Genomic DNA, 27270 nt, shown 5'->3' on the forward strand with positions numbered 1-27270 from the left:
TCAGTGAGGGTGCAGAGCGCAATGCCCGGTGGTCGGAGTGACGATGGGGAGGCCCGAAAACCGGCGGAGATGGACACGGCACGCCGGGTTTCGGGGCATGCGAGGACCTGGACTGGACATTTTTCCCATGAACTGCGCCAAGAGCGTGGACTCGACTGTCTTTCGGAGCATGGGTATGAGTGATATCATGCCCGTTTGGGCTGCAATGTGGACATGGCATGGGCGGGAGTCAGGAACTGGGACGTGGACTCGATCACCGGCGTCGAAAAAGATTCAGATCGTGGGCACCTCGTCCTTGTTATCCCAAGTGCGAGTGGCTCTTGTCTCCGTCCGCGTCTGTTTCGGCCGTGGTTTGCGATTCTGCGCTTCGCATTTACGACTATCGCCGCATTGTTCCGCTGCCTTTTCTTCCAACTTGCTGCATTTTTTTCTCGCATAGAGGGGCAATTTGTCCATTTTTTCTCGAATTCTTTTTTTCTGACGCGGCAAGCAGTGCAAGTACCTACCCGTAAGGTACATGCAGGCGCACGACTTCTCTCTTTCACACATACAAGAAAACAACTTTTTAGGTGACGAATACCACCCCAATTGAAAGCAGCAAGAGGCTGTTCTAGTGACCGCCTCGCCTCGCCCCCACTAATACAGCTGAGAGCTAAGATTGCCTGGGCAAAAGTGATACGACGACGACGAGATGGAACGAGTGTTCGATTTGTTGATGAGTATCAGTGAATGCCTGACTGGTCTGACACCGACATGAACCTGGTCGCGACCATGCCCGAAGCCGTCGAATGTCGATCCTCCCTGACAATCCAGTGATTTCTGAGAGGTAGACCGTAGAGGAAGGCAACGGAGAGAGAGAGATGCGGTCAAACCAAACCTTGAAATCTGCCGCCCTGCCGCCATGCGGCAAGCTTGGGCAAGCTTGGATTTCTCGTTCAGGTATGGTGGCACTGACTGGCACGCGCCTCCCGGCCATTGTTGCGGTCAAGCGCCAGCCGGTTGGTCTCAACTTGGACTGGTCGGGGCGGGGAACTCGCGGGAGGGCAACACCGACGTTGCGGTGACTGCAGTTTGCTCTGCCGCCGACTGAACTGGCAGTACATAGTATGGTCTGTCTCGATATGCGAGGTCTCAGACCATGCCATTGCTGAGATTTCATGACAATCATCGGGGTTAGTCCGTCGATGCAGCTTTAGCAAGTGCAAGTGCAGGGCAGGCGGGTTTGCTCCGTCTACCTTCCGGCTTCCATGCTAGCAGAGGGCAGGCAAGAACGACCTCGTTGCTCCGCGGTAGCTCTTTCCTCGTCTTTTTTTGAGGTGTCACTCTTTCCCTCTGTGTCCCCTCCCCTCAGCTAGGCAAGGGCCTGGCCTGGGCTTGTGCAGGTACGGGGTCACTGAGCAAGACGGGTGCGGGCACCATTGCGGACAGGGCAGGTATCGGTACATGCGTGACCGCCCTGTGAGATTCCCGGGCTGATTTTGTTTCCATTCCCAATCTGCCCTGTAAAACTGCCCTGTGCCAAGTTGGAGCTTTTCCAGTACCTGGGCGTGGGGTCCGCCAGAAACAAGTGGGGACCAAGGGTCCAACCGGTACACCACACACTGCGCTCACAGCAGTCAGTAGGTACCTTACCGTTTGTCGTCGTTAGGTAGGTTTGCTTGCCGCCTTCCCTTTGCTTCCATTCCCTGTCCGTCCCATCGCGTCGCTCCCTCCCTCCCTGCCCGCTGGAATTCAACACTTCAACGAAAAACACCACCAACATGTCCAATCAGAGCGTCCCATTGGCCCTGAACTTCCCCAACTCTTTCGGCCGTCGCATGACGGACGTCTCCATTCCCATTCCCCATTCCCCATTCCACAAAGAAAAAAAAAAAGTTCCAGTTCACTGCAGTATCAGAACCAGCATTTGCAGCACAGCAAAAAAAGCACACACCACGTCCGTCACCCGTCACTCAACTCAATCTGCCCGCCACGACCGCCTGTTCCTGCCGCTGCTGGGCGTTCAATTGTTTGGGGAAGTGGACTTGCCCATTTCGAGCATCGAGATTTAGAATTGGGATTGGACTGACGGTAAGGTACGTGACCTCAAACTCGGCCCCAATATTCGAGTACGTTCCTGGAACCGACTGAGGTACCCGATGAGATAGATTCCGCCCGCGCCTGGGTACATACTGTACCTCACTCGACTCGATCAGCGACAGGAACAGACGCCAAACGATCCCTGCTCATCATCACCTCACACAAACACACTCACACACACCTCGTCCACGCCTCACACCGTCCCCTCCCTGCCGATTCCCGCTGGAGAAGAAAAAAAAGAATCCCACACACCTTGCAGACTCGCCGACGCCGACTCTCAACTACTTACGCCCTCGACCTCCGTCTTCAACCCCTCCCTTCGCATCTCCGACTCTCTTTTCTTCCCTCTTGCTCCTCCTTTCTCTCGCCATCTATCCTCCCCGCCGTCGTCCTCGTCCTCGTCCTCGATCCTCTCCTCTCCAACTTCGGGCAGTTCGACAAAAAAGAAAGAAGCTGGACTTTTGCCATTGTGCCACCTCCGACAACACCACTCTTTACCAGGTCAGTAACATCATCATCATCACCACCACCACCACCACTCCCCGGGCCCCGAATCCCACCCATCCTTGTCGTGTCATCCTACCTAGCTCTCTGCCAACCCTCCGTACCCTTCACACCCGCCTCGATCGACATACGCACCCGGTCGCACTTCTGTCTCCCCCAAAGAGCTGGGGCTACGCCAGCTACAAGGTCCACATAATTGTCTGGTGGTGTCCCCAGCTGCCGATGAGCAGTAGCCTCGCAGATCCAACGAATTCAGCTTCTGCGAACGTCGTCCTCCGACTCCCTCCTGAAATCTCACCTACTCCCCACCACAAATCCGGCTCGTTTGTTTTCCACCAAACTTCCTCCTCCTCCTCCACCTCCTACCTTACCTCTTCAATCCTTACTTGGAGTCACTTCCTCTCCCGGGCAGACACCTTTTTTGTTGTCTCTGGCGTCCGTTGTCTGCTTCCACTTACTGACCGAGTTACCCCTCGCCAGACTTTTTTTTCTCTCCTCCGTCGTTGACATCTCCCCCACCGACGAAGCTCGACTCTCACAATGCCTGCGGCCACTCCCTCCGCTAACGGTGCCAATGGCGCCAAGGCAGCCAGCGGCCTGTCTGCCAACGACAACATCACACGCTTCAGCGCTCCCAGCCGTCCTTTGAGCCCTCTCCCCGAACACGCTCTGTTCAACGACAAGACCAGATGCTTCGTCTACGGTCTCCAGCCCCGCGCCGTTCAGGGCATGCTGGACTTCGACTTCATCTGCAAGCGCAAGACCCCCTCCGTCGCCGGTATCATCTACACCTTCGGCGGCCAGTTCGTCAGCAAGATGTACTGGGGAACCAGCGAGACTCTCCTGCCCGTCTACCAGGAGGTCAACAAGGCCGTTGCCAAGCACCCCGACGTCGACGTTGTCGTCAACTTCGCCTCCTCCCGTAGTGTCTACAGCTCCACCATGGAGCTTATGGAATTCCCTCAGATCAAGACCATTGCCATCATTGCTGAGGGTGTCCCCGAGCGCGTAAGTAACTGCCATTCCCACCCTAAATCGTAGGCAGCTACTAACAAGCTTCGAAGCGCGCCCGTGAGATCGCCCACAAGGCCCAGCAGAAGGGTATCACCATCATTGGCCCCGCCACTGTCGGTGGTATCAAGCCCGGCTGCTTCAAGATCGGTAACACTGGTGGTATGATGGACAACATCGTTGCCTCCAAGCTCTACCGCAAGGGTTCCGTCGGTTACGTCTCCAAGTCTGGTGGTATGTCCAACGAGCTCAACAACATTATTGCCAACAACACCGACGGTGTCTACGAGGGTGTTGCCATTGGTGGTGACAGATACCCTGGTACCACCTTCATCGACCACCTGCTCAGGTACCAGGCCGACCCCGAGTGCAAGATCCTCGTCTTGCTCGGTGAGGTTGGTGGTGTTGAGGAGTACAAGGTCATCAAGGCCGTCGAGGACGGCGTCATCACCAAGCCCATCGTTGCCTGGGCCATTGGTACCTGCGCCAGCATGTTCAAGACTGAGGTTCAGTTCGGTCACGCTGGTGCCTTCGCCAACTCCACCCTGGAGACGGCCAAGACCAAGAACGAGAAGATGAAGGAGGCTGGCTTCTACGTCCCCGAGACCTTCGAGGACATGCCCCAGGTCCTGAAGGCTGTCTACGACGGCCTCGTCAAGAACGGCACCATCAAGCCCCAGCCTGAGCCCGTCGTTCCCAAGATCCCCATCGACTACTCCTGGGCCCAGGAGCTTGGTCTCATCCGTAAGCCCGCTGCCTTCATCTCCACCATTTCCGACGACCGTGGCCAGGAGCTCCTGTACGCTGGCATGCCCATTTCGGACGTCTTCAAGGAAGAGATTGGCATTGGTGGTGTCATGTCCCTCCTGTGGTTCCGCCGCCGCCTGCCCCCCTACGCCTCCAAGTTCCTCGAGATGGTTCTCATGCTCACTGCCGACCACGGTCCCGCCGTGTCCGGTGCCATGAACACCATTATCACCACCCGTGCCGGCAAGGACCTTATCTCCTCCCTCGTCGCCGGTCTGTTGACCATTGGTTCTCGTTTCGGTGGTGCCCTCGACGGCGCCGCCGAGGAGTTCACCAAGGCCTTCGACAAGGGCCTTAGCCCCCGTGAGTTCGTCGACAACATGCGCAAGGCGAACAAGCTCATCCCCGGTATTGGTCACCGTGTCAAGTCCCGCAACAACCCCGATCTCCGTGTCGAGCTTGTTAAGGAGTACGTCTTGGCCAAGTTCCCCAGCCACAAGCTCCTCGACTACGCCCTGGCGGTCGAGAGTGTCACCACCTCCAAGAAGGACAACCTTATTCTCAACGTCGACGGTTGCATCGCTGTCTGCTTCGTCGACCTCATGCGCAACTGCGGCGCCTTCTCCTCCGAAGAGGCCGAGGACTACCTCAAGATGGGTGTCCTCAACGGTCTGTTCGTTCTCGGCCGTTCCATCGGTCTTATTGCCCACTACCTCGACCAGAAGAGACTGCGCACTGGTCTGTACCGTCACCCGTGGGATGACATTACCTACATCCTCCCCCAGCTCGGCTCCGGCCCGCCAGGCACTGAAGGCAGAGTTGAGGTTCAGATGTAAGGGAATAACGGATTTCAGAGGAGGATCATGGGTCGCCACGGGATGTGGCTATAGAAATGGAGTAAATGATTTTAACGTCATACGTGGGATGATGGTGTGCTAAATGGCGTCTGTACGACAAGCTATATACGTGTAGTGCTGGTAGTCCCAAGGGACTATACTAATGGTTTTGCCCGTTTTCATCATCCAATGATCTTTCTCCAGTGACATGCTCCATACGGGCAATCGCCTCAACCAACATGTTGCAGGTTCCACTGAATACTGTTCAGGACGAATACTGCCGCCACAATTAGGGCGACCGGCACATAATAGTCGACGCAATCTTTCAAAGCTGATCAGCTCAGATTCCAAAACAAGCTGTCGGGGCTACCGCAAAGAGTTCGTGCGACCTCTCTGCAGCCAAGACCCTTCAGTCCTCCTATCGGGCTGGGCAACTCCCCTCTGCTTTGTGTGGAAGCGCTGAACGACGCGGCCGCCACTCTCAGAAGTATGGTAAGCTCGGGACTGTACCCGTACGGCTGATGCGGACACCGGCTGGAGGTCCGGCGCCGGGGATGTGGAGCTTGCAAGTCCATCTTGCTAGGGACATTGATTGGAGATGCGAGGAGAAGATGTATTCATCATGGAGTGGTCAATGGGAGAGATTCGTCCAGAGTGAATTAATTGATAACTTATTGACAAGTTGTTTTGAGCTTGAACACGGCGACATCAACTGATACGCTTCCCCGAGGCTGGAGTTGGTTGATTGCGGACGCTACTACATTTCAACTTCCATTGAAGCGTGTACAACTTGGAAGCAGCAAAGTTTGCGACAACGTTGTTTATGAAATGAGAAAAAGCAGCGATTATCAGTCATGCTTGCTACTGGCGTTGATGATACAGGGTGGGTTCAAGCAGAAAACCTGGAGACGATGACTGACGATGGAAGATATCACGGAAGGCGTCAGGTTCATCCACGCTGAAATACCCTCGCGTGAATAACCATTCGTTAACGGGGTGTCCTTTCTAGTTGCGTTGATAAGACATGTAGACTCTCGTCGCTTACACCAAAAGTATTACAAGTTTGCGCCGTCTTGAGAGAGTACATACGGAGAAAAGCCTTGGTCACCGATGGAGCGAAGACTAGATCTAAATCGCCAAGTCTGCTCTGGAAAGTTGGAAGTTGAGCGGTGACAGGTCTTGAGATTTCACTGCGTTTTTTAACCCACCCTGAGGGAGCAGCTATCCAATGTGAATTCTTGCTGGGCCCAGCGCAAGGAGTCGGAAGTGGAAAAAGGTTTCACTGCATTTTAAGCCCGCCCTGAGGGAGCAGATGTGTGAAGAAAGAAACATATCGCCCAAGTCAATCGAAGAGCTGAGTGAGATCATCTGCTTGAGGCTCATTGCTTGAGGTTCAATGAGGTTCATTATTTCACTGCATTTTTAACCCACCCTGAGGGAGCAAAATGTGGACCCATCTCGTCCGGTAAGTTCCGTCGCAACGAAACGCACAGACCATCCGAATCCCAATGGCAGCAGCTTCGATGATTTTTGGATCCCTCGACGGCGGTCATCGCATCGACGACGAAAGACAAAGTTGCGAAGCTCGAGAACACCAGCGGTACCGGGAGAACGGAACTGCCTCGGCAGTCACTCAATCGTAAGTATATGCAATCTGTACACCCATCATATACCCGAACACTTGACTAAATTTCGCCCGCAGAAAAACACTAAACCAAAAACCCACGCGATCGCACCGAGAACCACACCCCGCGAGCCCTCAACCTCAACAACAATGTCCTTCTTCCGCATCACCCTCCACCGCTCGGCCATCGGCCTGCCCAAGAGCACGCGCGCCGTCCTCGAGTCCCTCGGCCTGCACCGCCGCACGCAGACCGTCTTCCACCCCGTCAAGCCCGAGTTCGCCGGTATGATCATGCAGGTCAAGGAGCTGGTCAAGGTCGAGGAGGTCGACCGCGCCAAGACGAAATACGAGGTCAAGGAGGAGAGGAGGCCGGACCCCGGTTTCTACGTCGAGAAGGCCGTCGCCCGGTGAGGAGGTGCCGGGTTAGGAGGGAAACCAGGCCAGGCCAGGCCGGTCTGGGGAGGGCAGGGTGGTGAAGTTTTTGCGAGGAGACATGATATGGAAATCTGGGAAACAGGTGTCTGCTTCCGGCGGATGAGGACCAGGTATTATTACTGGCCAAATTACTGGCCATGGGATTTGGAGGAGAGTCTGATCGTGTACCATCACCACGAAGATCTGTACAAAAGTATGACGGAATGTACAACACCTACGACCCGCAATAAGGGCGTAGTTTTATGCGGAATACATCAAAAGTTCACTCATTTTTTTGGACATTCATTCCGTGTTGATCGGTTCCATTGATCCTTGGTCGCCAGCTATGATGATGGCTACCGGACTATTTGCGGGGAATCACGAAAGAAAAGTAAGATCGACGTGCTAAGAACCATGAACCGTTTTCCTGCCCAGTGCAGAGGACCCTTTCCCGGGTGACTCTGCAAAATAATTATGTATCCCCAACCCTTCATACCGGTCAGGAGCCTGAGCAGCATGTTGCTGCGATGATACCCATTCTGCTATCCCTAATCCTTCCTCACTCCACTGCTGTAAAGAATGGAATCCAATACTGGAGAAGGAACGAGGTGCAAAGTTGAGATATCAGGTTGTACTCCACCCACAGGAGTGTTCTCAAGATGATTCGGCATCAGGTCCAGGTTTCTAGAACCCGCGAGCCTTGTCGATGTACTCCTGAGACGGGGTCTCGTACTCGCTAACGAAGTAGTTCTTCGCGTTCTTGCCGAGCCAGACGGTGAGCTTGGAAAGCTCCTCGCGCAGGCGGGACACGGACTGCTGATCCATGTTGGTCTGGGCAACGAGTTCCGGCAGAGAGACTTCTTCTTGTTAGTGAACAGTCCGACCACGAGTTTGTGCAGACATACCCATCAGGCGGCAAAGATGCTCAGGACCGTAAGTGTCACAGACAGACTTGTGCTTGTCGTCCTCTTTGGCCTTCTCCCACACCTTTCTAACCTCGTGGTATTGAGGGCGTTCAAAGCTTTTATGGCGTTAGTCAGGGTTACAGAGGTCCAAGTGTTTCTGAGAACATACCGGTACAGAAGAATGCGGCCGAGAGACTTCTCAAAGTACTCACGAAGACCGGCGACGACTTCCTCAAGAATGTCCATGTTCGCAGAACCATCGTCTCTGTTGGGACGCTCGTAGGCCAGATAGTCGTTCAAAATCTCATCGACAGGATGAGGATGAGGGAGAGGAACAAGCTGGTTGTTCTTGGTGATGTTCTCCCAGTCGTCCACCAGCATCGCCTTGATATGATCAGGAATGGCCAACTTAATGGATGGGCGGGCATGGAAACTGTCCTCCTGTTGATGGGTTAGTATTCTGAGCAGGCTCAGGCACGTAAACGCAACGCAGAATCAAAAACGGAAAGATCGAAGCCGCTTGGCAATCGATGATGCGATTTCTCCCAGGTGATTCCAGTCCAACATACGCTGATAGGTGGTTCTGGCTTTATAATGGTGTTGATATCCGGTTCCGCTTCCTCCTTGAATGCCGTTTCCTCATCGCATGGAGGAGAGACGCGGCTGCGTTTCTGGCGGTCAAGTTGTTCCCTCTTTGGCCGTTTCCGTTTGCAAATTTTGGACATATCGTAGCGATCGTCGAAGTTGATCTTGCCGTTCTTCGTGACATAGCTTTTGCTGCGAGGAACTGGCGAACAGAGGTGATCTGACACAAGTCGCGGCTCCTTCCATGCGACTTGTTTGCAGTTTGCCGGTAGCCGCCAAGCCGCGGCGCCCTTGCGTGGCTTGCGAGTTCGAGGAGTAGATTGCGAAGCCATCATATATATATGCTCTTTCGAGATGTAATGGGAAGAACTGAGGTCGAAGCGGATGGTTGTGAAGGAGCTTTGGAGAACGGAAAAAACGAAACAATGTTGGGTGAAGCGCGCGAAGCATCGATGTATAGATGCGGGAGTGGCTTGAGGAAGGTGCAATCCCTCCATCGTAGTGCCAAAGCGTAAACCGGCGGAACCAGCCGCGCGCGCGCCTTTCTGGCTGAAGGTTGGATTTAGTAGTGTCTGGATCGAACACTGCGCTGGAACTCGAAGAGGAAAACAATCTCATCGTCATCTTCCTCGTCCCGCTTTCGCTTGTTGCTCCTGTTCTCACTGTCCATGCGTCCGCAGCGGTGTTGCTCGGCCATGCTGGTCTGGGCAGCTGGGTCTTGCAGGGAATCAAGGCTGATGAGGCTGTCTGGCTCCGAAGTGTCGCTTGATGAAATGTCGGTAAAGGCGCTGGCGTCAGAATTCTTCTTTGACTCCCAAAGAAATTCGACGCTGGAAGCGGTGGAGTCGCTTGTGTAGCTCCAATCGCTAACGACACTGGGAGCTCTGCCAATCGTGTTGGTGGGTGAGATCGGGGCGTCCTCCTGGTCTCGCGCGCTTCGTTCCCAGCTGACGTTGCTCCATAGCTGCTGGAACTCATCGTGACGTCGCTCGATCTCATCGTCATCGAAACGTTCCTCGTCGTAGAGCCAGACCTTGCCATCTTCGTCTTCGTAGCAGTGACGGCAGGGAGCGTCAGCGTCATCGTGGCAATGACGAAAGAGAGACTCAGCAGCGTTTGATTCGTCCGCTTCATCGTGTCCAAGGTCATTGTCGTTGTTCGCCCACGGCTCACCATCTTCGTCGTAGCAGTGGGGAAAGGGAGGATCAGCAGGGTCTGAGTCCTCTTCCTCATCGTATTCAACACTGTTCTCTTCGTTGGCCCAGGCACTCGCATCTTCGGAGGGGTAAGGCGTGCAGTCGCGGTAACGATAGACGGGGCTCTGCTGGCGGCGAGCCGCAGCGAAACCATATGAGCCTTGAGCAAAACCTTGCGGGACCGGAGAGGGGTCACGCAAGCAGCGTTCGTCGTCGTTCAAGTATAATTGGTTCGTAGGGGATTCCCAGCCGTAGTGGTTGTCTCCGGGGTAGCTCACGCAGGACGCGTCCCAGTTGCCAATGTAGTCACCGATCCAAGTCGCCATGCTGATTGATGTGTAATGCTGGTGGAATGGTATGCAAAAGTTGCCGTAATTGGAGGAATTATAGAGAAGAGGAAATCCGAACCCAGCGGACGAAGGAGTAGTTATTGCGGTGATTCAGTTCGTGGCCAGCGACTGAAGAATTCGAAAAAAGATTTTGTGTTGAGGAGGTGGCTGGCGTAAATGAATTTGTCGAGGTAGAGAGATGATTGTGGGAAAGAGCTTCGAGGCAGGTCGCTTTCCTTTCACCTTCCTTCGGACGAAAAAAAGGCCAGTCACCTCAGTAAAGAAGCCCCATATAATGAAGCAAGGCCAGTTATTCACCGTCCACCTGCGGCTCTGCGTAACGGCCTCGGTGGCCCCACCCGGCATGAAGCTATTCACCCCTTGTTGTTGCCCATCCCTGGTCTCTTTGACGCGTGGTTTCACGAGACCTCTCAAGATGTCCACAACTGCAGACACCGCACAATGACCACCGGGAGAAATCGAGACCCGAAAAATGCACACAAAAGGACAAGACAAAGGAGAAAGATGTTTCAAAACTCACCTGTTCAAGATCAAAGTCCCTCGCACGTCGAGGGCCTCGGCCGCTGGCAGCAACTCCAGCAGTTCGCTCCTCACTACCACGTAGCGAGTCGGTGCCGTTGGCGCGAAGGCCCTTCTTGGGGGCTTTGGCGCTGCTCTTCTGACGAAGGTCCCTCATCTGGGCCTGCAACTGGTTGGCCAGCTCCTTGTTCTCCTCAGTAAACTTGCGGATACGGTCGATAGAGACCCAGTCGTCCCAGGTGTTCTTCCAGCCCTTGTAGTGGATGCGGTACTGGAATCCCTCGCCACTCTCGGCCTGCTGAATCTCGAGAATTTTGGCCTCATAGAGCATCTCGCCATGGAAGCAGAGGACCTTCTCGTCCTTTGCGAACGGCTGAGGGGGTTGTTGGCGTGCGGGCGCCATGTTGGATCTGATAAGGTTTGTGTGATGATCTAAGATGCCTCGAACTGATAAAATGGTCTTAGATGGACGGCGGAAAATCCGTGGCGGATGAGAGCTGAGAGTTTGATGCCGTAGAACTGTTCCTCGGTCAAAGGGGTGATGAAGTTAAATTCTCGGACAGTGCGCGAGACGATAAGACACAGTCGACTAGCGACGTGTTGTCATGCACTGGCACAGTACGAGCCTAAGGTACGGACAGATCCGGACGACAGTGCTCGATGAGTCGCTAGCACAGTATCGACCTGTTGGTCCGATTAGCATCCGGTCAATCAACAATATTTTGGCGCGGAAAGAAATCTTACTGTTGGTGTCTCTGCAAGTAGAGTATGCTGGACCGTGACGATGGTCGTTGGAAATAAGTTCTCGGTGATGCAGGTCGGTTGGTGTTGGGATGAAGAAGGGAAGGCGAATTCTTTCTATGGAGTGAAACGCGGCTCATTAACGCGTCCCGCCAGAGCAATCGCGTCCAGTCCAGTCTCTCCCCGTCCTGCCCAGGCACACACGGGCGCCACTTGCGGGAAGGCACCTCACCTCATCTAGACACACCCCTGCCCTACCACCTTAAGGAACAACAACAGTAACCTTTTCGTTCCAAACGACGATCTCTTCGGGAAACCGACATCTCTTCATTCTCTGCACATCCACTCATCGTACTGCCGAGTCTCATTCAGCTACCATGGCTCCCTCTGAGTCCGAAATCCTCCAAAACTATCTCACCACCCCGGCCGAGTTGCCGTCCATCATCACCCTCGAGGACTTCACAGAGCTGTTTCCAAAAGCGCAGCGAACAAATCCCCAAATTCGCCGTCTATACCGCGAACTACAGCGTCAGAGAAGGGTTGCAGTCGACATTGTTGCGCAAAACATTGAGTTTGAGGAACAGCAGGGCAAGCGAACCAGACGCGTTATCGCAAATGCTCGTCGCAAAGCTGCCCGAGAGGATGTTGACCAAGAGCTGGAAATCGAACGAGCGGTAAGATCCCATCGCTTACTGGGCCAAACGAAGCTTGTCTAACTTGTGACTAGGTCTACGGTCCCTTTGAGACGGATCCCAAGCATACGCTCAGTTCCATCATCCCAGAAATGGACTCTGCCGTAGCGGATCTGGAGGCGGAAATTCGAGAACTTGAGGCGCAAGAAGCTGCCCTCCTCGATTCTGTGAAGCAAACGGTCGGAACCATGAGTGACCTCCGTTACGGCCGCATCTCCAACGCGACGCTCCGGGACAGCGTAATTGAGGGTCTCAAAACCGTGCAAGATGCATGTGAAGGGAAAAGTTGATCCAACTACGATTACTATATGAACTACATTGTCCAAAATGGGACATGCTCAAGTCCCGCGCCTCTCAGCCTCCCATTCACCACTCTACAGCCCTCATCATATTAGATTACCTGGCGGCACCTGCAGCGGGGGCAGCGGCGCCGGCGTTCTCGCGGTTGTTCATTGTGTTGTTCATGCGACGGTTCATGAGGGTACGGCTACCGAAGGAGACGAGGAGCATGAAGAGCCAGTTCGGGACGAGGTTGAAGGCCCAGAAGAAGTAGCCGACGGGGATAGACAGGTTGTTCTCGGCAACCCAGCTGTTGAAGGGGTGGAAGATGTTCTCAGTCAGAATCCAATCCTCCTTGGTTCCCTTCTTCCACAGATCAACAATGTCGTCCGAGGTGGTGGTTGTGACGTTGAGACGCTTCCTCCAGATGTCGACCTTGGATCCGGGAGGCAGCATGTTGATGGACCAGACAGAGGCAGTGCCAGCGGACCAGGCGTTGCAGAGGACAGGCTGGTCGTCGCAGTTGAGCAGACCCATGTGGGGGGACTCGGGGAGCTGAGCGAACTTGGCCGCGGTCTCGTTGAAGGCAGTCTCGATCTTATCGCAGTGACCTAGAAGAGAGTTAGCACTCACGTAGTGATGACAGTTGCGAATGCGACCAAACTTACCGAAGCAGGTCTTGTTGCGACCAGTGATCAGAACCCACCATTCCTCAGGTGTCGTGGCGTCGGCCTTTACAGGCTCGTAGAGGGTCTCCTTCCAGTTGTCGACAGTCAGAACGGACAGCTTCTTCTCGGCGACCTCAGGCGTGGCAGCCTTGGGGTTCTCCGGTGTGCTCGCGCTGGGCGCAGACGCGCCAAAGGAGCTGAGGAAGTTCTGGAACTGGGCCTTGTACTGCTCGAAGGGCGACTCAGCCGCGGCCGCGAGAAGCGGCAGGGCGAGGAGAGTGGTGGCGGACACGCGCATGTTGTCGGTTGTGTGGTGTTGAGTTGAGAGGAAGCTCCTGAGACAGATGTCGCGATAAGCGTCCGAGCGACGGGTTGCGAAGTTGGCGTGAGGGGAAAGGGCGCGAACTAGTGGTGTACAAAAAAGGGTAAGCGGGAGATGACGCCGATTACACCAAAGGAGGGCCAAGGAGGGACGTTGGACGGGATGGGGGAATAAGTATGAAAGTGTACACAACACGAGGAAAAGCTGGACCTGGTTGGATGTTTAAAGAGGACACAGAGTCGGGATGAAAAAAAAAGTGGAAGGGGCACAGAGTTATCTGTACCTCAGGTAGTGAGGACCCTTCTAGTTCTACCTACCTACCCTTTGGCACCTCCTGGACCTGACTGAACCTGGTCATTTGGTGATCCGACTGGGAAATCACGGCCAAGGAGCTTGGGGCGCTACGGTGCTCCAGAACACCCGTGAAACCCGTTGGCCAGGAGCTGCAGAACACTGAACACCACCCACGCCTCCCCACACGGTCTTTCCCGGATGGACATGCTGTCCAATGAGGACCTGGTCAGCGTCACTGTCGGGGATCGCAGTGGAACGACGGTCCGGGGTAGCAGCCACCAGGTGCCACAGCTGCCACAGCTGCCACTGCAGCCACACTGACTTCAGAGGGGGACCTACCGAAACGCGTCTCAACAAGTAGGATCAACTCCAAGCATCTGCAATTGCGCAAGCAGCACAAACACAAGCGCATGCCTTCAAGATGGTAAGTCTGAGTTTCAACTCGGCAAGCTCTCACTTACACGCTCGTAGCCGCCAAAAGCTGCAGAGCAAACGAGGAAACGCGGTCGGCCTCCCAACGCGTCAAAGACAAACGACGCGTCGGTAGTCTCCCACAGCGCCGCAGACGACGAGCCTAATGAGCTTGCCAACGACGCCGAGGAAACCCCCAAACCAAAACGCGGAAGACCTCCCAAGAACAAATCACCAGAGCAAGCGTCTGGAACCGAGCCATCTCCTCCCGCAGGTGAATCGAAACTCAAGAAACGGGGCAGGCCGCGCCGTGAAGAGGTCGATGGGGATACGAACGAGGAAGATGCCGAGCCTGCACGGCCGAAGAGACGGAACAAAGAGCCCGTAGTGACCAACGAAGACCATGCAGAACAGAGCTCTCCTTCTACAGAGCAGCCGAGACCGAGCAAAGCCAACCGGAGAGCGGCCAAGAAGTTGAACGAGGCCCAAGCTGGAGAGGCAGATGCTGAAGAGGCAAGTGCTGCCAATGCTGGGAAGAAAAAGCGTGGACGTCCAGCCAAGGTGGTCGAAGAACAACCCGAGGAGGAACCGGAGCCGGAGACAGCCCCCAAGAAGAAACGTGGCCGGCCTTCTTTGAACAAGGAGGCTTTAGCAGAAGAACAAGACGCAACTCAAGAGGAGTCAATACCCAAGAAGCGGGGCAGGAAGCCAAAGGACAAGCTTCCCGAGACAGAAGAACCCGCGGTTGAAGAACAAGAAGAAACTCGAGAGGAGTCGGTACCTAAGAAACGAGGCAGGAAACCAAAGGAGAAAGCTGTAGAGACTGAAGAGCCCACAGCGGAAGAGGAGGAGGCCACCGAAACGGTTCCCAACCGGAAACGCGGTCGACCAGCAGCGGAGGTACAGGACCAGCCTTCTCCCGAAAGAGAGGCACCTGCCAAGAAAAAGCGTGGCCGTCCCTCCCTCCAATCACAGGAGGACAGCCAGGAGACCTCACATGCAGAGCCAAAGGAGCCTCGCAGACGGAAACCTGGACAACCTTCCCCGGCCGAGGACCCATCAGCAGACAAGCCAACTAAGAGACGGCGGAAGAGGCCGTCCCAAGGCGAGGAGCAAGAGGAACCTTCGCCAGACTCAGAACGCCGTCGTCGAGGCCGTCCACGCAAATCAGACACTCCCCAGAGTCCAGAAGAGCAAGCCTCGAAACCGCGCAAGTCCAAGAAACGCTCCACGGGAGATGCCCTGGAGCAACAGCCCAACAACTCAGAAGAGCAGGCCTCGAAACCACGAAAATCCAAGAAACGCCCCTCAGAGGATGCGTCAGAAGAACAGCCCAAGAAAGGCCGTCGGCGGAATTCCGGTGATCGGGAGCAGCAGCAACAGGAACCTCCTACCCCCAAATCTCGTCTCCCAACACTAAAACACCACCACATCACGACCCGCATGCGCCATATCTCACGTTCCACCATGGAGGAGAAGTGGTCTCCTCTAGCCCCTTCCTCTTTATCCCTCATCTCCAACATCCTCCACGTCGCCGAGCGGCCAGTCCTCCAGCGCCTGAAAGATAACGACAAGCGCCGTGAATCGGCCGCTTCTGTCATGCGCGGTATAACAAACCGTCTGAACAGGAAGTTATCCCGAGGCATGCCCTTTCCCCCGGCCTCCGTACCACCACGCGCCGGCGCCAGCGCCGCGAAGAAGCAGAACGAAGACAACGGCCGGCTGGAGGAGTTCGACTTCGAACGGATCGTGGACAGCATCGCCTCTCTCGAGCGCCAGCTCGATCCGGCGATCCACGCCGTCGAGCTACTGAAGAAAGAAAAAGAGCTCGCGGAGAAGGCGTTGGAAGAGGAATACGAGTCGCTCAAGAAGCTGGAGGCCAATGCCAAGTCCGAGGCCAGACACTTCAAAGACAACCTCCGCAAGACTCACGTCCTCATTCCCGAGCATGTGAACGACGGGTCCCGACGCGACGGTGACTTTAAGTTCGTCCCCGGCGAAAACGTGGGCGGTACCCTCTTCAAGGTAAAATCTCTCATACCCCGTGCAAAATACCCAGTTCTGACTTGGAATAGGATCTCGAGGACGAAGAGCTGCGCGGGCTGGCGGGCCAGGTCGGCAGTCACATGGAGAGCATGCGTAACAATCTCCAGCAGATTGAAGGTGTTGTCCCGCAAATCGGAAAAAGCAGAGCTGCGCTGCAAGATGTCCTGTTTAAGCACTTGGACCAGCAGAGCTACGAAAACGTCTTGTTTGGTTGAGTCCTTTATGATGACATTGTTACGGGAGTCTCGGTCAGCATTACGGCTTGGGGGTAATAATTCGCATGCGGAGTTACGATGAAGGCGTCGGTACAACAGGGACGGACGGACGGACGGGGTGAAGGCTATACCCGTGGTATCGTTAGCCCCAGGGATTTTCAAGTCTACGAGTTATGACCGCTCAAGGCCACATTGAGCATTCACTATCATCTGTGCTCTAGTAGACTAAGGTCGATCGTCATGTTATGGCCTCTCGACATTGATACCATAATGGGACAAAACTCGCACAACGCGGACAGTAAAATCGAACCGTCCGCGACAGACTCGTTCTGATGTAACCAACCCCTTTCCTATCCGACGACCGTTTGCACCTGACCTCACGAACAATCGAGCCGCAACTGGACTTCGTCTAAGATCTCCTCAATACCTACGAGATTCTCGAAATCGTTCAGACGTGTCAATCCCTCTGCCGAGTCCGACTTTCACCAAGGCGAGACGAATGACACAGAACAGTCAAGCAACGAGGGCGATCCCGAAACCTCAGCCAGGATCGATCCGCTTGTGTCGGCGCAGAATACCGGCAGCGATGGACGTCGAGGGAGACAGACTCGAGAACATGAAAGGCGTCGTTAGCAGATGACGGTTCTTTCTGAGAGCCTCGGTGCACAGCACCGATCCCTCAGGCGCGACGCAGCCCTCGTACGTGTGGCCTGGTGACAGTGAAGTGGTCGCCCAGGCCGTGAAGCGCAGACGGGCGTGGAGAGCCAGGCGAGGAAACAAAATAGTATCCGATGTTCTTATCAAGTCAAGTCTTTACGCAAGCATGGCCGGTGCAAGACATCCGGATGGCTTCGCGAATGCCACATCATGCAAGTCAAATCACGCACATTCTTACTCGGGCCTCAGTTACCACTAAAATTCGTTGCCTATCAACTTATACACTTGGGGAAAATTACGTCCGTCACCCCCTATACCGTACAAAAAATGTGATCCATGCCCTTCGACGGTCCTTTTTCGAGGCGTTCTCCAAGCCACAAGATCACTTCGTCTATTCATAACATTCTTGGCCCTTGTCGGGCATAACCATCGTTTGCCAAGCCATGAGTGCTGCTCTTTGCCAAGCAGCAGAAAAAAAACACCAAAAGTTCTGCTTCTCGTCGTTGTGTTCCTGTCTCAGCTGATTAGCAGATGTATCTTGATCGAAAGAGGCGTAGACCTGCCTGATACTTGCTCTTGCAACTCCCATCGTCAGGATAGATCGACTGGGTTTGCTCGACGTTCTCTGGATACACAGAACAAAACGTGTGAACTGAAAAATCAAGCCGAAGCCTTCGTGATGGACTTCGAGTTGCCAATGGAGACATTGTCTTCTGCCTCGGAGTCGTACCCGCCCTTCGCTCCCGAAGCAGGGCTATCAGACATGCGGCTAACTGGAGTGACCCAGTTCTCAGTAGTCGCGGTAGCTGAGCCATCAGTCTGGGGAGCCACAAGGTTGGCCGGGGTAACAGGGCGAACAGTCATGCCATCACTGATCGGGTTAGCGACCATGTTGTGTCTACCAGAGCTGGAGTCAGCGTCATCAGCAGACTCGTGTCTGGCATGCTCAGCCTCCAAGATCTGGGTAGGCAATGTCCTGCTGATAGACTGCTGCGACTCGTTTTCCACCTCAGCAATGGCCAGAGCAGGATTAGTCGCCATCTTAGCACGCTGGCTGCTCTTCATCGCTGCAATGCTCTCCTCAAGAGCTTTGAGATCCTTGTATCCATCCTTGGTCGGCAGAATCTCCAGCTCAGGGTACTCCAGCTGAGCAGACTGCTTGTTCTTCGACTTGGATGCGACCATTTTGTTCAGGCCGGTCTTCATCGCCTTGCCCAGTTTCTTGGAGATAGACTGAGTGCCCTGGTTGACCTCCGCGTCTAGCTCTGCCGAGTCTTTGTCAGTGACCCAAATTTGCTTGTCCTTCGAAGCAGTGACGGTAGCGAAATCCTTTTGCTTCACATCATCGGCTGATCCAGCAGCAGCAGTGCGCTCAGCCCGAGTATGCGAAGCCCACTTAGCCCAGGATGCGGGAGGGGTGGCTAGCTTTGGATGGCCCGAGTCCTAGTTGGTGCCAACCGCTGCTTCGGTCGTCTCCGTCTCTGGAGCCCCAACCAAGACCATTGTCGCAGAAGCCGGCAGACCAGTGGGCTTTGGAGATAGGGAAGCATCCACCGCCGTATCGTTGGGCTTGAGGGCAGAAGTCACATCAACTCCTGCCGAGGCTTGTCCAGGTGTGGCTGACTTGCTGACCCGAATCGAAGAGGGTGTGGCGGATTTCTCACGCTGATGGTGCTCAACCTCAAAAGCTCGTTTCCAGATAATTGTAGTGCTTTCGTTCAGCTTCGGGGCAACGAAAGCCTCGGTGGTGGAAATGGGCTGCATGTTGGACCTGATGCTGAGGTTTGATAGCTTCTTGAGATGGCCAGAGCGCTTTTGAACCTCCAAGGACTCGGACGAAGTGTTCAAAGGGGCAAGGTTCGCAGAAGGCTGACTCTTCGACTTTCTATGACCCTTGGAACCAGATGGGCTGCGGTGACGCAAGATTTGCAGGAACGACGACTTGCGGCTGTGGAGTTGGGAGCTAGCGGGCGCCTCGGAATGAGTCTCAGTCTGAGTCTCGATCTGAGTCTCCAGCTTCGCATTGTTCTCGTCACGGGCAATCTCTTCGGAGGGGAGGGCAACAGAAGGAAGAGCTGCATCAGAAGTAGAACGCTTGCTCATAGCTGTTCGGTAGCTGTCATCAGAGCGCTCAAATCGGAGATTGCCAGAAACTGCTTGCTGATTAGCGGCCTGAAAGGCAGATACTGCGTAAGAAAGCATACCGGCGAATGGGGAAAATTCAATCCCTTTGAGGCTTTCGAGGATGTAGCGACTGTTCTCGTCGCTGCTTGCATCCTTTGAAGTCGAGAATGAAGGTGGGCGCGTGTTTTGGGTCGAAGAGTAGACTGAGGAAGAGGGATACGTAGGCATCGCTGAGGATGAGACCGTCTTTGAGGCAACCTGAGGACCATCCTGATCCTTCACAGTCGTGTTGGAATCCTGCATCTGATCTTGTTCGGATACCTGCGGAGACGGCTGCGAATTGTCGAGCTGGCCGTGGTTGATGGCCTGCTGAGAAAAGTACGCGGCGGCTCGCTCCTGGCAGAGCGCGCCCTCTTCCTCAGCTTGCTGAATCATGCGATCCATCTCGTTCTCCATCTCCAGGTTCATCACCAAGGCGCTCTGGAGATCGATTGGAGAGTCTGGTGAGTTGGAGTCAGGCGAGTTGAGTGGAGCTCTGATGGTAAGCTGACCTGAGGTTCCCGAGCCGGTAAGAGTAGCAGAGCCCAGGACCTTGGAGTTCGCCTCGTCATTGCCAGAGGACACGACCTCGGTCTGCGCGGCGGCTTCATTGGCGGCGGCAACCGAGTTCTCCTGGGAGCCAAGCTTCTGAGCAAGCAACCAAACCTTCCAAGCACTGCCGTCTTGAGACTGCGAGGACTCCGAAGCCCGCGAGCGATCAGATGCAGTGGCGACCTCAGAGGTTGCCTTGGGTTGATCGTTGCTCTGAGGGACCTCTTTGTCGCGTTCGTCGGACTGGTGCTGACTCTCAGAGACGTTGTTGGACTGGGTGGTGTCCTGTGTCAGTCCAGTGGCGGCATCTTCGGACTGGACAATGAGAATGGATTGGCTGTCGCGCTGAGTGTTGGCCTGAGAAAGCTCCCAAGTTCTGAGGGAGGTGTCATCTTGATCGTCGGGGGCTTGCTTAGCAACGAGGGTTGGGGGAGGGGGCATGATGGGCATCGACGGTCGCTCTTGAAGGACTGCCGACACCTTGGAACCGGTATCGGGCCTAGGGCAGCTGTCTCGTCGACGTTCTTTGATGTCGTAATCGGCGGGGTCGGACTTGAGTGTCTCGTCAGGAAGCTTTGCATTCCGAGGGCGAGTAGGAGGTGACGGGTAATCGACATCCCGAAGGGGGCTGCCAGGCATGACGGAGAACTTGACTTCGTCTCGGGGTCCGCTTCGGATGTTGTCTTTATGATCTTCTGGATCCTCAACAACCGTTTCCAGTTCGTAGACTCTGTTACTTCCTCGCGTGGAAATGGACCGAGCACTGCTGTTCTCGCTCTCGGCCTGAGCCTGAATTCTCGCCATCGAATTGCGTCTCACTTCGGCACGGTAAGCTGCCGCCGCCTTCTCAGCCCTCTTAAGGGCAGCCTGCTCCTTGATGACATCGGGAGGCAGCTTCACTTGGCTGGCAGCCGCACGCTTCTTGTCGTCCTGGGATAGGCGTCGAGCCAGCGTACGGACCGCACCAGCAGCGCCACTGTTTGTTTTGGGCGCGTGAATGTCGTCGTCGGAGTCAGAATCGAATTCCACGCCGATCGGGTCAGGCAGAAAAGATTCAGGGGTACGCGTGTGCGATCGAGACGATGCCAGGGAGCCGGTGGTGTTGTTGCTAGCGATCCAGTGCTCGAAGTCGTAATTACCGCCGGCTAGCTTCGCAGGCTGCGGTAACTGCATGTTGACAGGGGCTGCGACGGGCCTCTGCCTGGGGACGTCGTCGAGTTCCACGTCCTCGGTGTCCTCGTTCCCCTCGCGTTGGAAAAAGGGGAAACAACAGAACTTTCCCATCGCCGCTGATTTTTGACCGACCTTGCTATGATCTCCAAACGAGGGGGAGGTGTGATAATCGGATGGGTAGCAAAATACCGAATACCAATCCAAGAAGCCGCTCAAGGGCCCAAGAGGGAGATATGATGCAAAAGATAGGGTTGATGAGCGAGCGAAAAGAGCATCTGTGCTGGCCAAGGTGCCAAAAGAGAGTTGTCAAAAGCTTGGCGAGGTTTTCTTGGGGGGAGATTGAGGCAGAGAAGGTGGCAGAAGGAAAACTCTTCAAACAAGGTGGTGAGGAGGTAAGGCGACCTGACCTGACCTGACGATGTCATACCTCAGCCTCGTGGGTGAAAAGGGCGAGAGCCCCTGAGAGCTCTTTCTCAACAGCTTCTTCTTCCACTCGTGGCAGTCACCAAGGGTAACACCATCCCAACAGGCGGGCACCAGGGGCGGTTGCCAGCCCTCAAAGGCAAGCACCTCTCCCAGCCCATGATCCTTTGCGACTCGTGAAAGCGCGTGTCAAAGACTTGCGTGACAGTGAGGACTGTCTTCCTGAGTGTTGCGGCTGAGCACTTGCTTGCATGCCTCAGAGTCTGTAGCCTTTCCGAGTCCACACTCTGCCGATGGTATGTTTCCAGTTCAAACATCAGCCTCCCTATATGACTGAGATTGTTTCGGCAGGAGTTGTGATTGCAAACATTGTCGAGAAACACTTGACAAAGAAGCGACGTTTGGTGATGGTTGTTCACAGTCGATGAGAGATATATATGATCGAGGTGCAGTGCCAATGCCAAGAGTTGAATCGAAAATCGAAGCACTGCTCGTATTTGGAATGATATTGTTTGAATCATGCTGTCGATTTCTGCATTGAAAACGTAGCAAGGTAGGCGGAAGGTGTGTTTATCGGTAACTCTGTGTCTTTCGAGCATGTGACCGTGAGCTCGACGCGAATAGATGTTGAATATCGAAAGCCCTCAGTGTGACAAAATAGTCGTAGAAACATAAAACCATGTTCCATCTAAGGGACTATGGAAATAAGTTCGAGAGTGTTAGCAAGCAAGAAGCGCGTCCCGTTGACTTTGCGTACAAGCTGACATTCATCGATCTTAGGTCGAGCCGTTTCACATTCGAAATGATGAAGACGGAACACGACTCTCGTCAACAGTGAGTGATGATTTTTGGAACGAGGTGTTCTTGGAACTTGAACTTCGTAGAAAGCAAAACAAGCCCGAAGCTCCGTCGTGAAGTCGGAACTCGGAAGAGCCACTCGGCACTCAGAGAAGCGTGTTCTTCAGACTTGAAGAAGGTAGATTGTAGGTTGTGCACATCTCTGACTGAGGTCTGAGCTGACTTTCTCATCCTTTTACGCTGCCAGACGAATAATGACTTGAGTGTCACTCTGGGCCTCTGATTGAGAACTCTCTCTAAAGGCACGAAATCTCTTCACTTGATATCGTTGATCGATGAGGTCAGCAACGGAGCCTCTTGCCGGTGGACCAGTGAGAAGAGGCTCAATTTAGCCCATCTAGACGCGGCCACCCGTCCGTCTGCCCTACAAGGACGACGCATTGCGAACCCTGTGGCGCAGGCCACTTGGCTTTCGGGCGCTTTTCTCGTTCGCGGGCGCGATGTCTGGACCAAAAGAAAACCCAGTTCTCAAGTAAAGTATCGCAAGTCCAGACTCCTTCCTCCTCCGGGTCGAACTCCTGAGTGTGTGGTCGCAGTTCGAAGCTATGGCGAACTCGGGATGTCGTGGTCGGGTGTCTATGGGGAAAACGGAGCGTCCGCATAAGACTCGGCGACAGGGTTCGGGTATGCAAACCGATTGTGTGCAAACAAGACGGGGGTGCCAGACAGGAGGAACCCCCTCCAGAACAATCCAAGCCTCCCCTCCCCTCCCCGAGGAGGCGGGCGTCAGGGAGCTGTGGTGTTTGAAGTTTGCGACGGCTGCGCCGGCCTGGATCGCCTGGTCGGGCGACGCTTTTGATTAAAATGTGAGATGGCTGTCGAAGACATCGGGCCAGGGAGACGGCAAGTATGTACGATTGAACACGACGGATGTGAGATGCGGTACGGAGTACAGTACGCATGAGGCGGCAGCGGAAGACTGGAAGAAGCAACGACTGAGGCGGGGTTTGTCTCTCAGTGAGTCCACGTCGGTTCATTGTGTTGGCGGGGCAAGTTCGACTATCGGCCGGGCACAATACGATAGCTGAGGGGAATCGAGCAGATATCTCGGGCAATTGCGCCTTGTAAGCGGACTCTCATTTCACGATGGCGGCGCGCCTAGGCCGGCGAGGGAGGCAGTAGCTGAGCCGTGTTCCGGTGTCAGCGGGGAACTCGGACGTGACGACTCATCTGTCAATCAATCAATCGATCAATCGAACCAAAGCACGAGTGAGGTGAGCTGGGCAGACCGAAGACCAGTGCCGACTACGCCGACCGAGAGGAAGGAAGCGTTACGAATCCTTCATCAAGGCAGCCCGGGGTGTTCAGGTGAAGGTGAGCGTTTTGTCCGGGAGTGAGCAATTTCCAGCGCGAATTATCTGCGAGATTAATCACGTACGCGCCAACGGTCCGGCATGTGAAGAGTCTGCAGAGTTCAGGCGAGGACCAGAACCAGCAGAGGGATGGATGGAATTGCCGGGAAGTTGGAAGAGACTCATTTTCATTTAATTTTCAAGTGGGTGGTGAGATGAGTGGTTATCTGTTAGGTGGAAGACGGCAGGCGTGGTGACGGTGGTGAGCTGGAGCACCACCCATAATCTCGACACAATCAGTCTGCGACAGCAGTTCTGGGGCGAACCCTGAGGGGGAAGAGATTTGTTGATCGAACCCTTGCCTCGACATGGAACTGCCAAACTGCCAACTGCGCAGTTTTCCCGCAGGTTTTCCCAGATGATGGCCCCGCCGCCAATTCCGGGGAGAAGAATTCGACGGCACGTTGGCGAGGATGTCGACTTGGAAGATGTCTTGTCTATTGTTCCATTGTTAAGAAAGCGGCCCCCATTCCGATGGAGTCGGAGGGGTTCGAGGACGACGAGAAAAAAAGGGGATCGTCTCGGGGGTCTGAAACGGCCCTTTTCGGGGGTTCAATGCTTGGCCATGAGCTAAATGGCGGGAGAGATGTCAGGAGCTGTGGCTGACTGCAACGGTACCTGGGTCAATTATTGCTGAATTTGCTGTCGACGATGCTGAGCTCTGTTCCGTCTGATGATGGGATGTCCAATCTCATCAGATCATCCCGCTGTTTCGATCTTACGTTTCCGCTGGTTGGCAGTCAACAGCCTAGGTAATCCCAGGTTTCACTCACTCCGTCGCACCAAGATGTCGTGTCATAACAATAATTCTCTGCAGCCCAGACCAGCTGAAGAAAAGGAGCTGGAGGCGGGAACTGAAAAGTCAATTGACTCCTTTCATGGAAGATGAGACGAAGGAATGAATATCAACAAAAGCTCAGCCCTGAAAATCGGAGAAAATAACAAGACGCAAAACAACACACGTCAGAAAAGCCTGGACCGCTCCTCATCTCGATCACCACGGACGATCATGGAGAAACGGAGATTTCTCGACTCCACGGCTTACGTCTTGGCTCTCGCGGGAAGTCTAGAGGTTGTATTCAGCCAGAATGACAATATGATTCGCAGCAGACAGAACGCGCAGCGCACAGCGCACAGCGTCGCACCGATGAACCATTTCAGGACCACCGCGGCGATCCCATTCTCTTCGCTGACGCTTGGCCCCCTGAAGCGCGCTCGCGCGCAGGTCCAAGGAACCAGAAAAGCACGATTTTGACGGGTGTCCCTCGGTACGCGATGCGATCCAACTGGAGACATTGGAGACTGGAGAGGAGAGAGAGGATGCCCAACTTCCGAGGGGGGCGTCAAAAGGGGGCCGAGGGGCTGAGCGCAGGCTCCATGCCGGTCGGTGCCAGCGCCACTGCGACGCGGTTCCTGGCTAAAGCAAGGTACCCGACCTGCTTTCCGTGCTTAGCAGCGCCTGATAATGCCGATGATGGAGGGAATCGTGACACTGCCGAAATGCTGTAATTCCCGGATCCCCTCAGGCTCAGGGCTCATGTTAGTCGTTGGTGTATAGGCAGGCTTTGTCGGATTATTACCGACAGATAGACGACAGACGCGATGCACAACTCCCATAATGACTCGATGCCGGCTTCCGCTACCGCACTTATGCCGGGCTCAATCGCTATCGTGAGAGTGAGATTCGGGGTGAGGGGCTTACAGATATGGAACTGCAGAGACGACACGGATAGACGATAGACGATAGGGCGTCTTGTCTGAAGCCATACCGCAAATGGGAATTTGGGGGCGTCGACGGCGTCATAGGATCGACTGGCCACCGCTGCGTCGCAGATATTTCTGGTGAGCGTTAAGCAAGCCACCGTATGCGCTGGCTGTAACCCTCTCCCGAGTCTCACTCTCATCTCACGTCACGTCCTGATGCGCGGGGTCAAAACGGCCGGGCTAAGGTAAAGTGAGTTAAGGTCGTCACTAAAATACGCTTTTTGGCGGGCGGGCACGGCGCGCTACGATGCGAAGCAGAGACAGACGTCAGGCAAACGGTCGCCGGCTAAGCGGCAGCCCTCATTTTGAGTTGGTGATGGTTCTTTTTTTGGCGCCGGGGTGAGACGTTGCCGCCAGCCGTCGTTGCTGGCTTGATATATGAGAGATTGAAGAGTCAGTAATGAGGGGGCTGGTTTAAAAGTAAGAGATTACGCATCAGAGAAGGACGAAAAGTGAGACTGAGGTTATGATGTCTGGAGATATCATCCGTATCGACAGTTCGAATGAGAGACCTGCATCGGGCTGCACGGAATACGGTCTGTCGGTGAGGCGATACGGGCTCAGCTGAGGTCGAGAATCGGGACCACTGCGTATGCTCACTCACCTATCCTCTGCAGATACGCACAGATTTGTTGGCTGCATCCTGCCTACGAAGTACATACGAGCGCGCACATTATCTGTGTTACCGTTGCGCATCCCGAATTATCGGACCTTGAGTGGAATAGGGCTTGCGGCTCCGACTCGGGACACGGCAACGGACCATCTCCACAACAAACAAGTTGAGGTTGTTTACGAATGAATGCGAGAGCGAAAAACAAGGGATGTGATGTGATGGTGAGCTGAGGGTGAGACTGTAGCGAGAAATGCATCTTCCCGCGCGGCGATTCTCAGAAGCAGAAGAAGATCCACCGGCAGGCTGCAGCACTGAGGTTCTGGACTGCGAGAGAAGCTGCACAGAAGGTCGACGGTTGGCAAATGTCATCCAATATCGCTGATTTTTTACTTATTCCGTCCTTCACCGCGGAGGCTCAGGGGAGCGTTCCGTGGTTCCTTCCTGCTTGTCGCGCTGAGATCTGGAGCAGGGATTCGGCCGGCGGGTGGATCACAATGGGTCTGGTGATTGGCCACGGTTGTGTCTCATGTTTTTGGCGCTGCCCCGTACCTGCATTTGAGGGGCGGATAACAGGGGTCTAGGCCCGACAGGGGTTAGCTTGGCTGGCAACTGGCAGGTCCGCGCAATTGGCGATGACAGGTGCAAACACAGTCCACCCAGGTACTCCCCAGCTGGTGCCGGACCGGGATTGCCCTAGCTTATTCGCTGGATTTGCGAGGAAACGAACGCCTCCTATTGAAGCTGCGGTAAAGGGGTTCAACTCAACTCACTCTCACTCTTCTTTCATTCTCATCTCATGTTTCCTTTCCCTTAACACAGCTCACATATTCATACTATGACTATGCCTACGAATACCGCCCACCAACACTCACACGTCGTCGAATGCGTGCCGTCATCACCGGCGCGGGTGGGGCCCGGACACTCCTGGATTTAATGAAGAGGGCTCCGTCTGTGGGTTGAGAAGGAAGGCGGCTTCATCTCTCGTCCCATGCGAGGGCTGTGTGTGCGTGCGGTGCGGTGGTTGTCTGTTGTTAGCTTCTCTCGAGGCGCTTGCCGACTCCCTCTTACTCGCCTGCCGTTCCTGAATTATCCTTGCACATTGTAAGCTGCGATGCTGCCACACCCCCTGCTCTGATGCGTGGTGTTCCTTTTCCACCACTTCGTCGTCGTCCTCACCTTGGACTGTCACGACACACCACTACGAGGACCATACGGATACCTCCTTCGCCATCTTTTCTCCTCCTGCCTAGGCTCGCCGCCGCTTCCTCTACACCGTT

At 54.7% G+C, this 27270-nt stretch overlaps 8 protein-coding genes across 8 annotated transcripts; 4 read left to right on the plus strand and 4 right to left on the minus strand.

Annotated features, from left to right (window-relative positions):
* Positions 1-3123: 3123 nt before the first annotated feature.
* Positions 3124-5177, plus strand: CkaCkLH20_08064 (ATP-citrate synthase subunit 1; the record flags this gene model as incomplete). The annotated part of the gene is made up of 2 exons (XM_038890779.1): positions 3124-3591; positions 3648-5177. The coding sequence occupies 2 exons, from the start codon at positions 3124-3126 to the stop codon at positions 5175-5177; spliced, it is 1998 nt and encodes a 665-aa protein (XP_038743962.1).
* Positions 5178-6951: 1774 nt separating this feature from the next.
* On the plus strand, positions 6952-7212 carry CkaCkLH20_08065 (50s ribosomal protein; the record flags this gene model as incomplete). Its single annotated transcript, XM_038890780.1, has 1 exon — positions 6952-7212. One exon carries the CDS (start codon positions 6952-6954, stop codon positions 7210-7212), a length of 261 nt encoding a protein of 86 aa, XP_038743963.1.
* A 687-nt stretch (positions 7213-7899) lies between these two features.
* Positions 7900-9040, minus strand: CkaCkLH20_08066 (uncharacterized protein; the record flags this gene model as incomplete). The annotated part of the gene is made up of 4 exons (XM_038890781.1): positions 7900-8072; positions 8121-8236; positions 8290-8561; positions 8690-9040. 4 exons carry the CDS (start codon positions 9038-9040, stop codon positions 7900-7902), a joined length of 912 nt encoding a protein of 303 aa, XP_038743964.1.
* A 227-nt stretch (positions 9041-9267) lies between these two features.
* On the minus strand, positions 9268-11173 carry CkaCkLH20_08067 (uncharacterized protein; the record flags this gene model as incomplete). Its single annotated transcript, XM_038890782.1, has 2 exons — positions 9268-10245; positions 10772-11173. 2 exons carry the CDS (start codon positions 11171-11173, stop codon positions 9268-9270), a joined length of 1380 nt encoding a protein of 459 aa, XP_038743965.1.
* A 715-nt stretch (positions 11174-11888) lies between these two features.
* On the plus strand, positions 11889-12493 carry CkaCkLH20_08068 (Cnl2/NKP2 family protein; the record flags this gene model as incomplete). Its single annotated transcript, XM_038890783.1, has 2 exons — positions 11889-12185; positions 12239-12493. The coding sequence occupies 2 exons, from the start codon at positions 11889-11891 to the stop codon at positions 12491-12493; spliced, it is 552 nt and encodes a 183-aa protein (XP_038743966.1).
* Positions 12494-12599: 106 nt separating this feature from the next.
* CkaCkLH20_08069 (uncharacterized protein) lies at positions 12600-13448 on the minus strand (the record flags this gene model as incomplete). The annotated part of the gene is made up of 2 exons (XM_038890784.1): positions 12600-13093; positions 13151-13448. The coding sequence occupies 2 exons, from the start codon at positions 13446-13448 to the stop codon at positions 12600-12602; spliced, it is 792 nt and encodes a 263-aa protein (XP_038743967.1).
* Positions 13449-14149: 701 nt separating this feature from the next.
* Positions 14150-16438, plus strand: CkaCkLH20_08070 (uncharacterized protein; the record flags this gene model as incomplete). Its single annotated transcript, XM_038890785.1, has 3 exons — positions 14150-14190; positions 14324-16202; positions 16253-16438. 3 exons carry the CDS (start codon positions 14150-14152, stop codon positions 16436-16438), a joined length of 2106 nt encoding a protein of 701 aa, XP_038743968.1.
* Positions 16439-17755: 1317 nt separating this feature from the next.
* CkaCkLH20_08071 (uncharacterized protein) lies at positions 17756-21094 on the minus strand (the record flags this gene model as incomplete). Its single annotated transcript, XM_038890786.1, has 2 exons — positions 17756-18516; positions 18619-21094. 2 exons carry the CDS (start codon positions 21092-21094, stop codon positions 17756-17758), a joined length of 3237 nt encoding a protein of 1078 aa, XP_038743969.1.
* Positions 21095-27270: the final 6176 nt, after the last annotated feature.

Source organism: Colletotrichum karsti (assembly GCF_011947395.1).
Source record: "Colletotrichum karsti strain CkLH20 chromosome Unknown Scaffold26, whole genome shotgun sequence".
NCBI lineage: Eukaryota > Fungi > Ascomycota > Sordariomycetes > Glomerellales > Glomerellaceae > Colletotrichum > Colletotrichum karsti.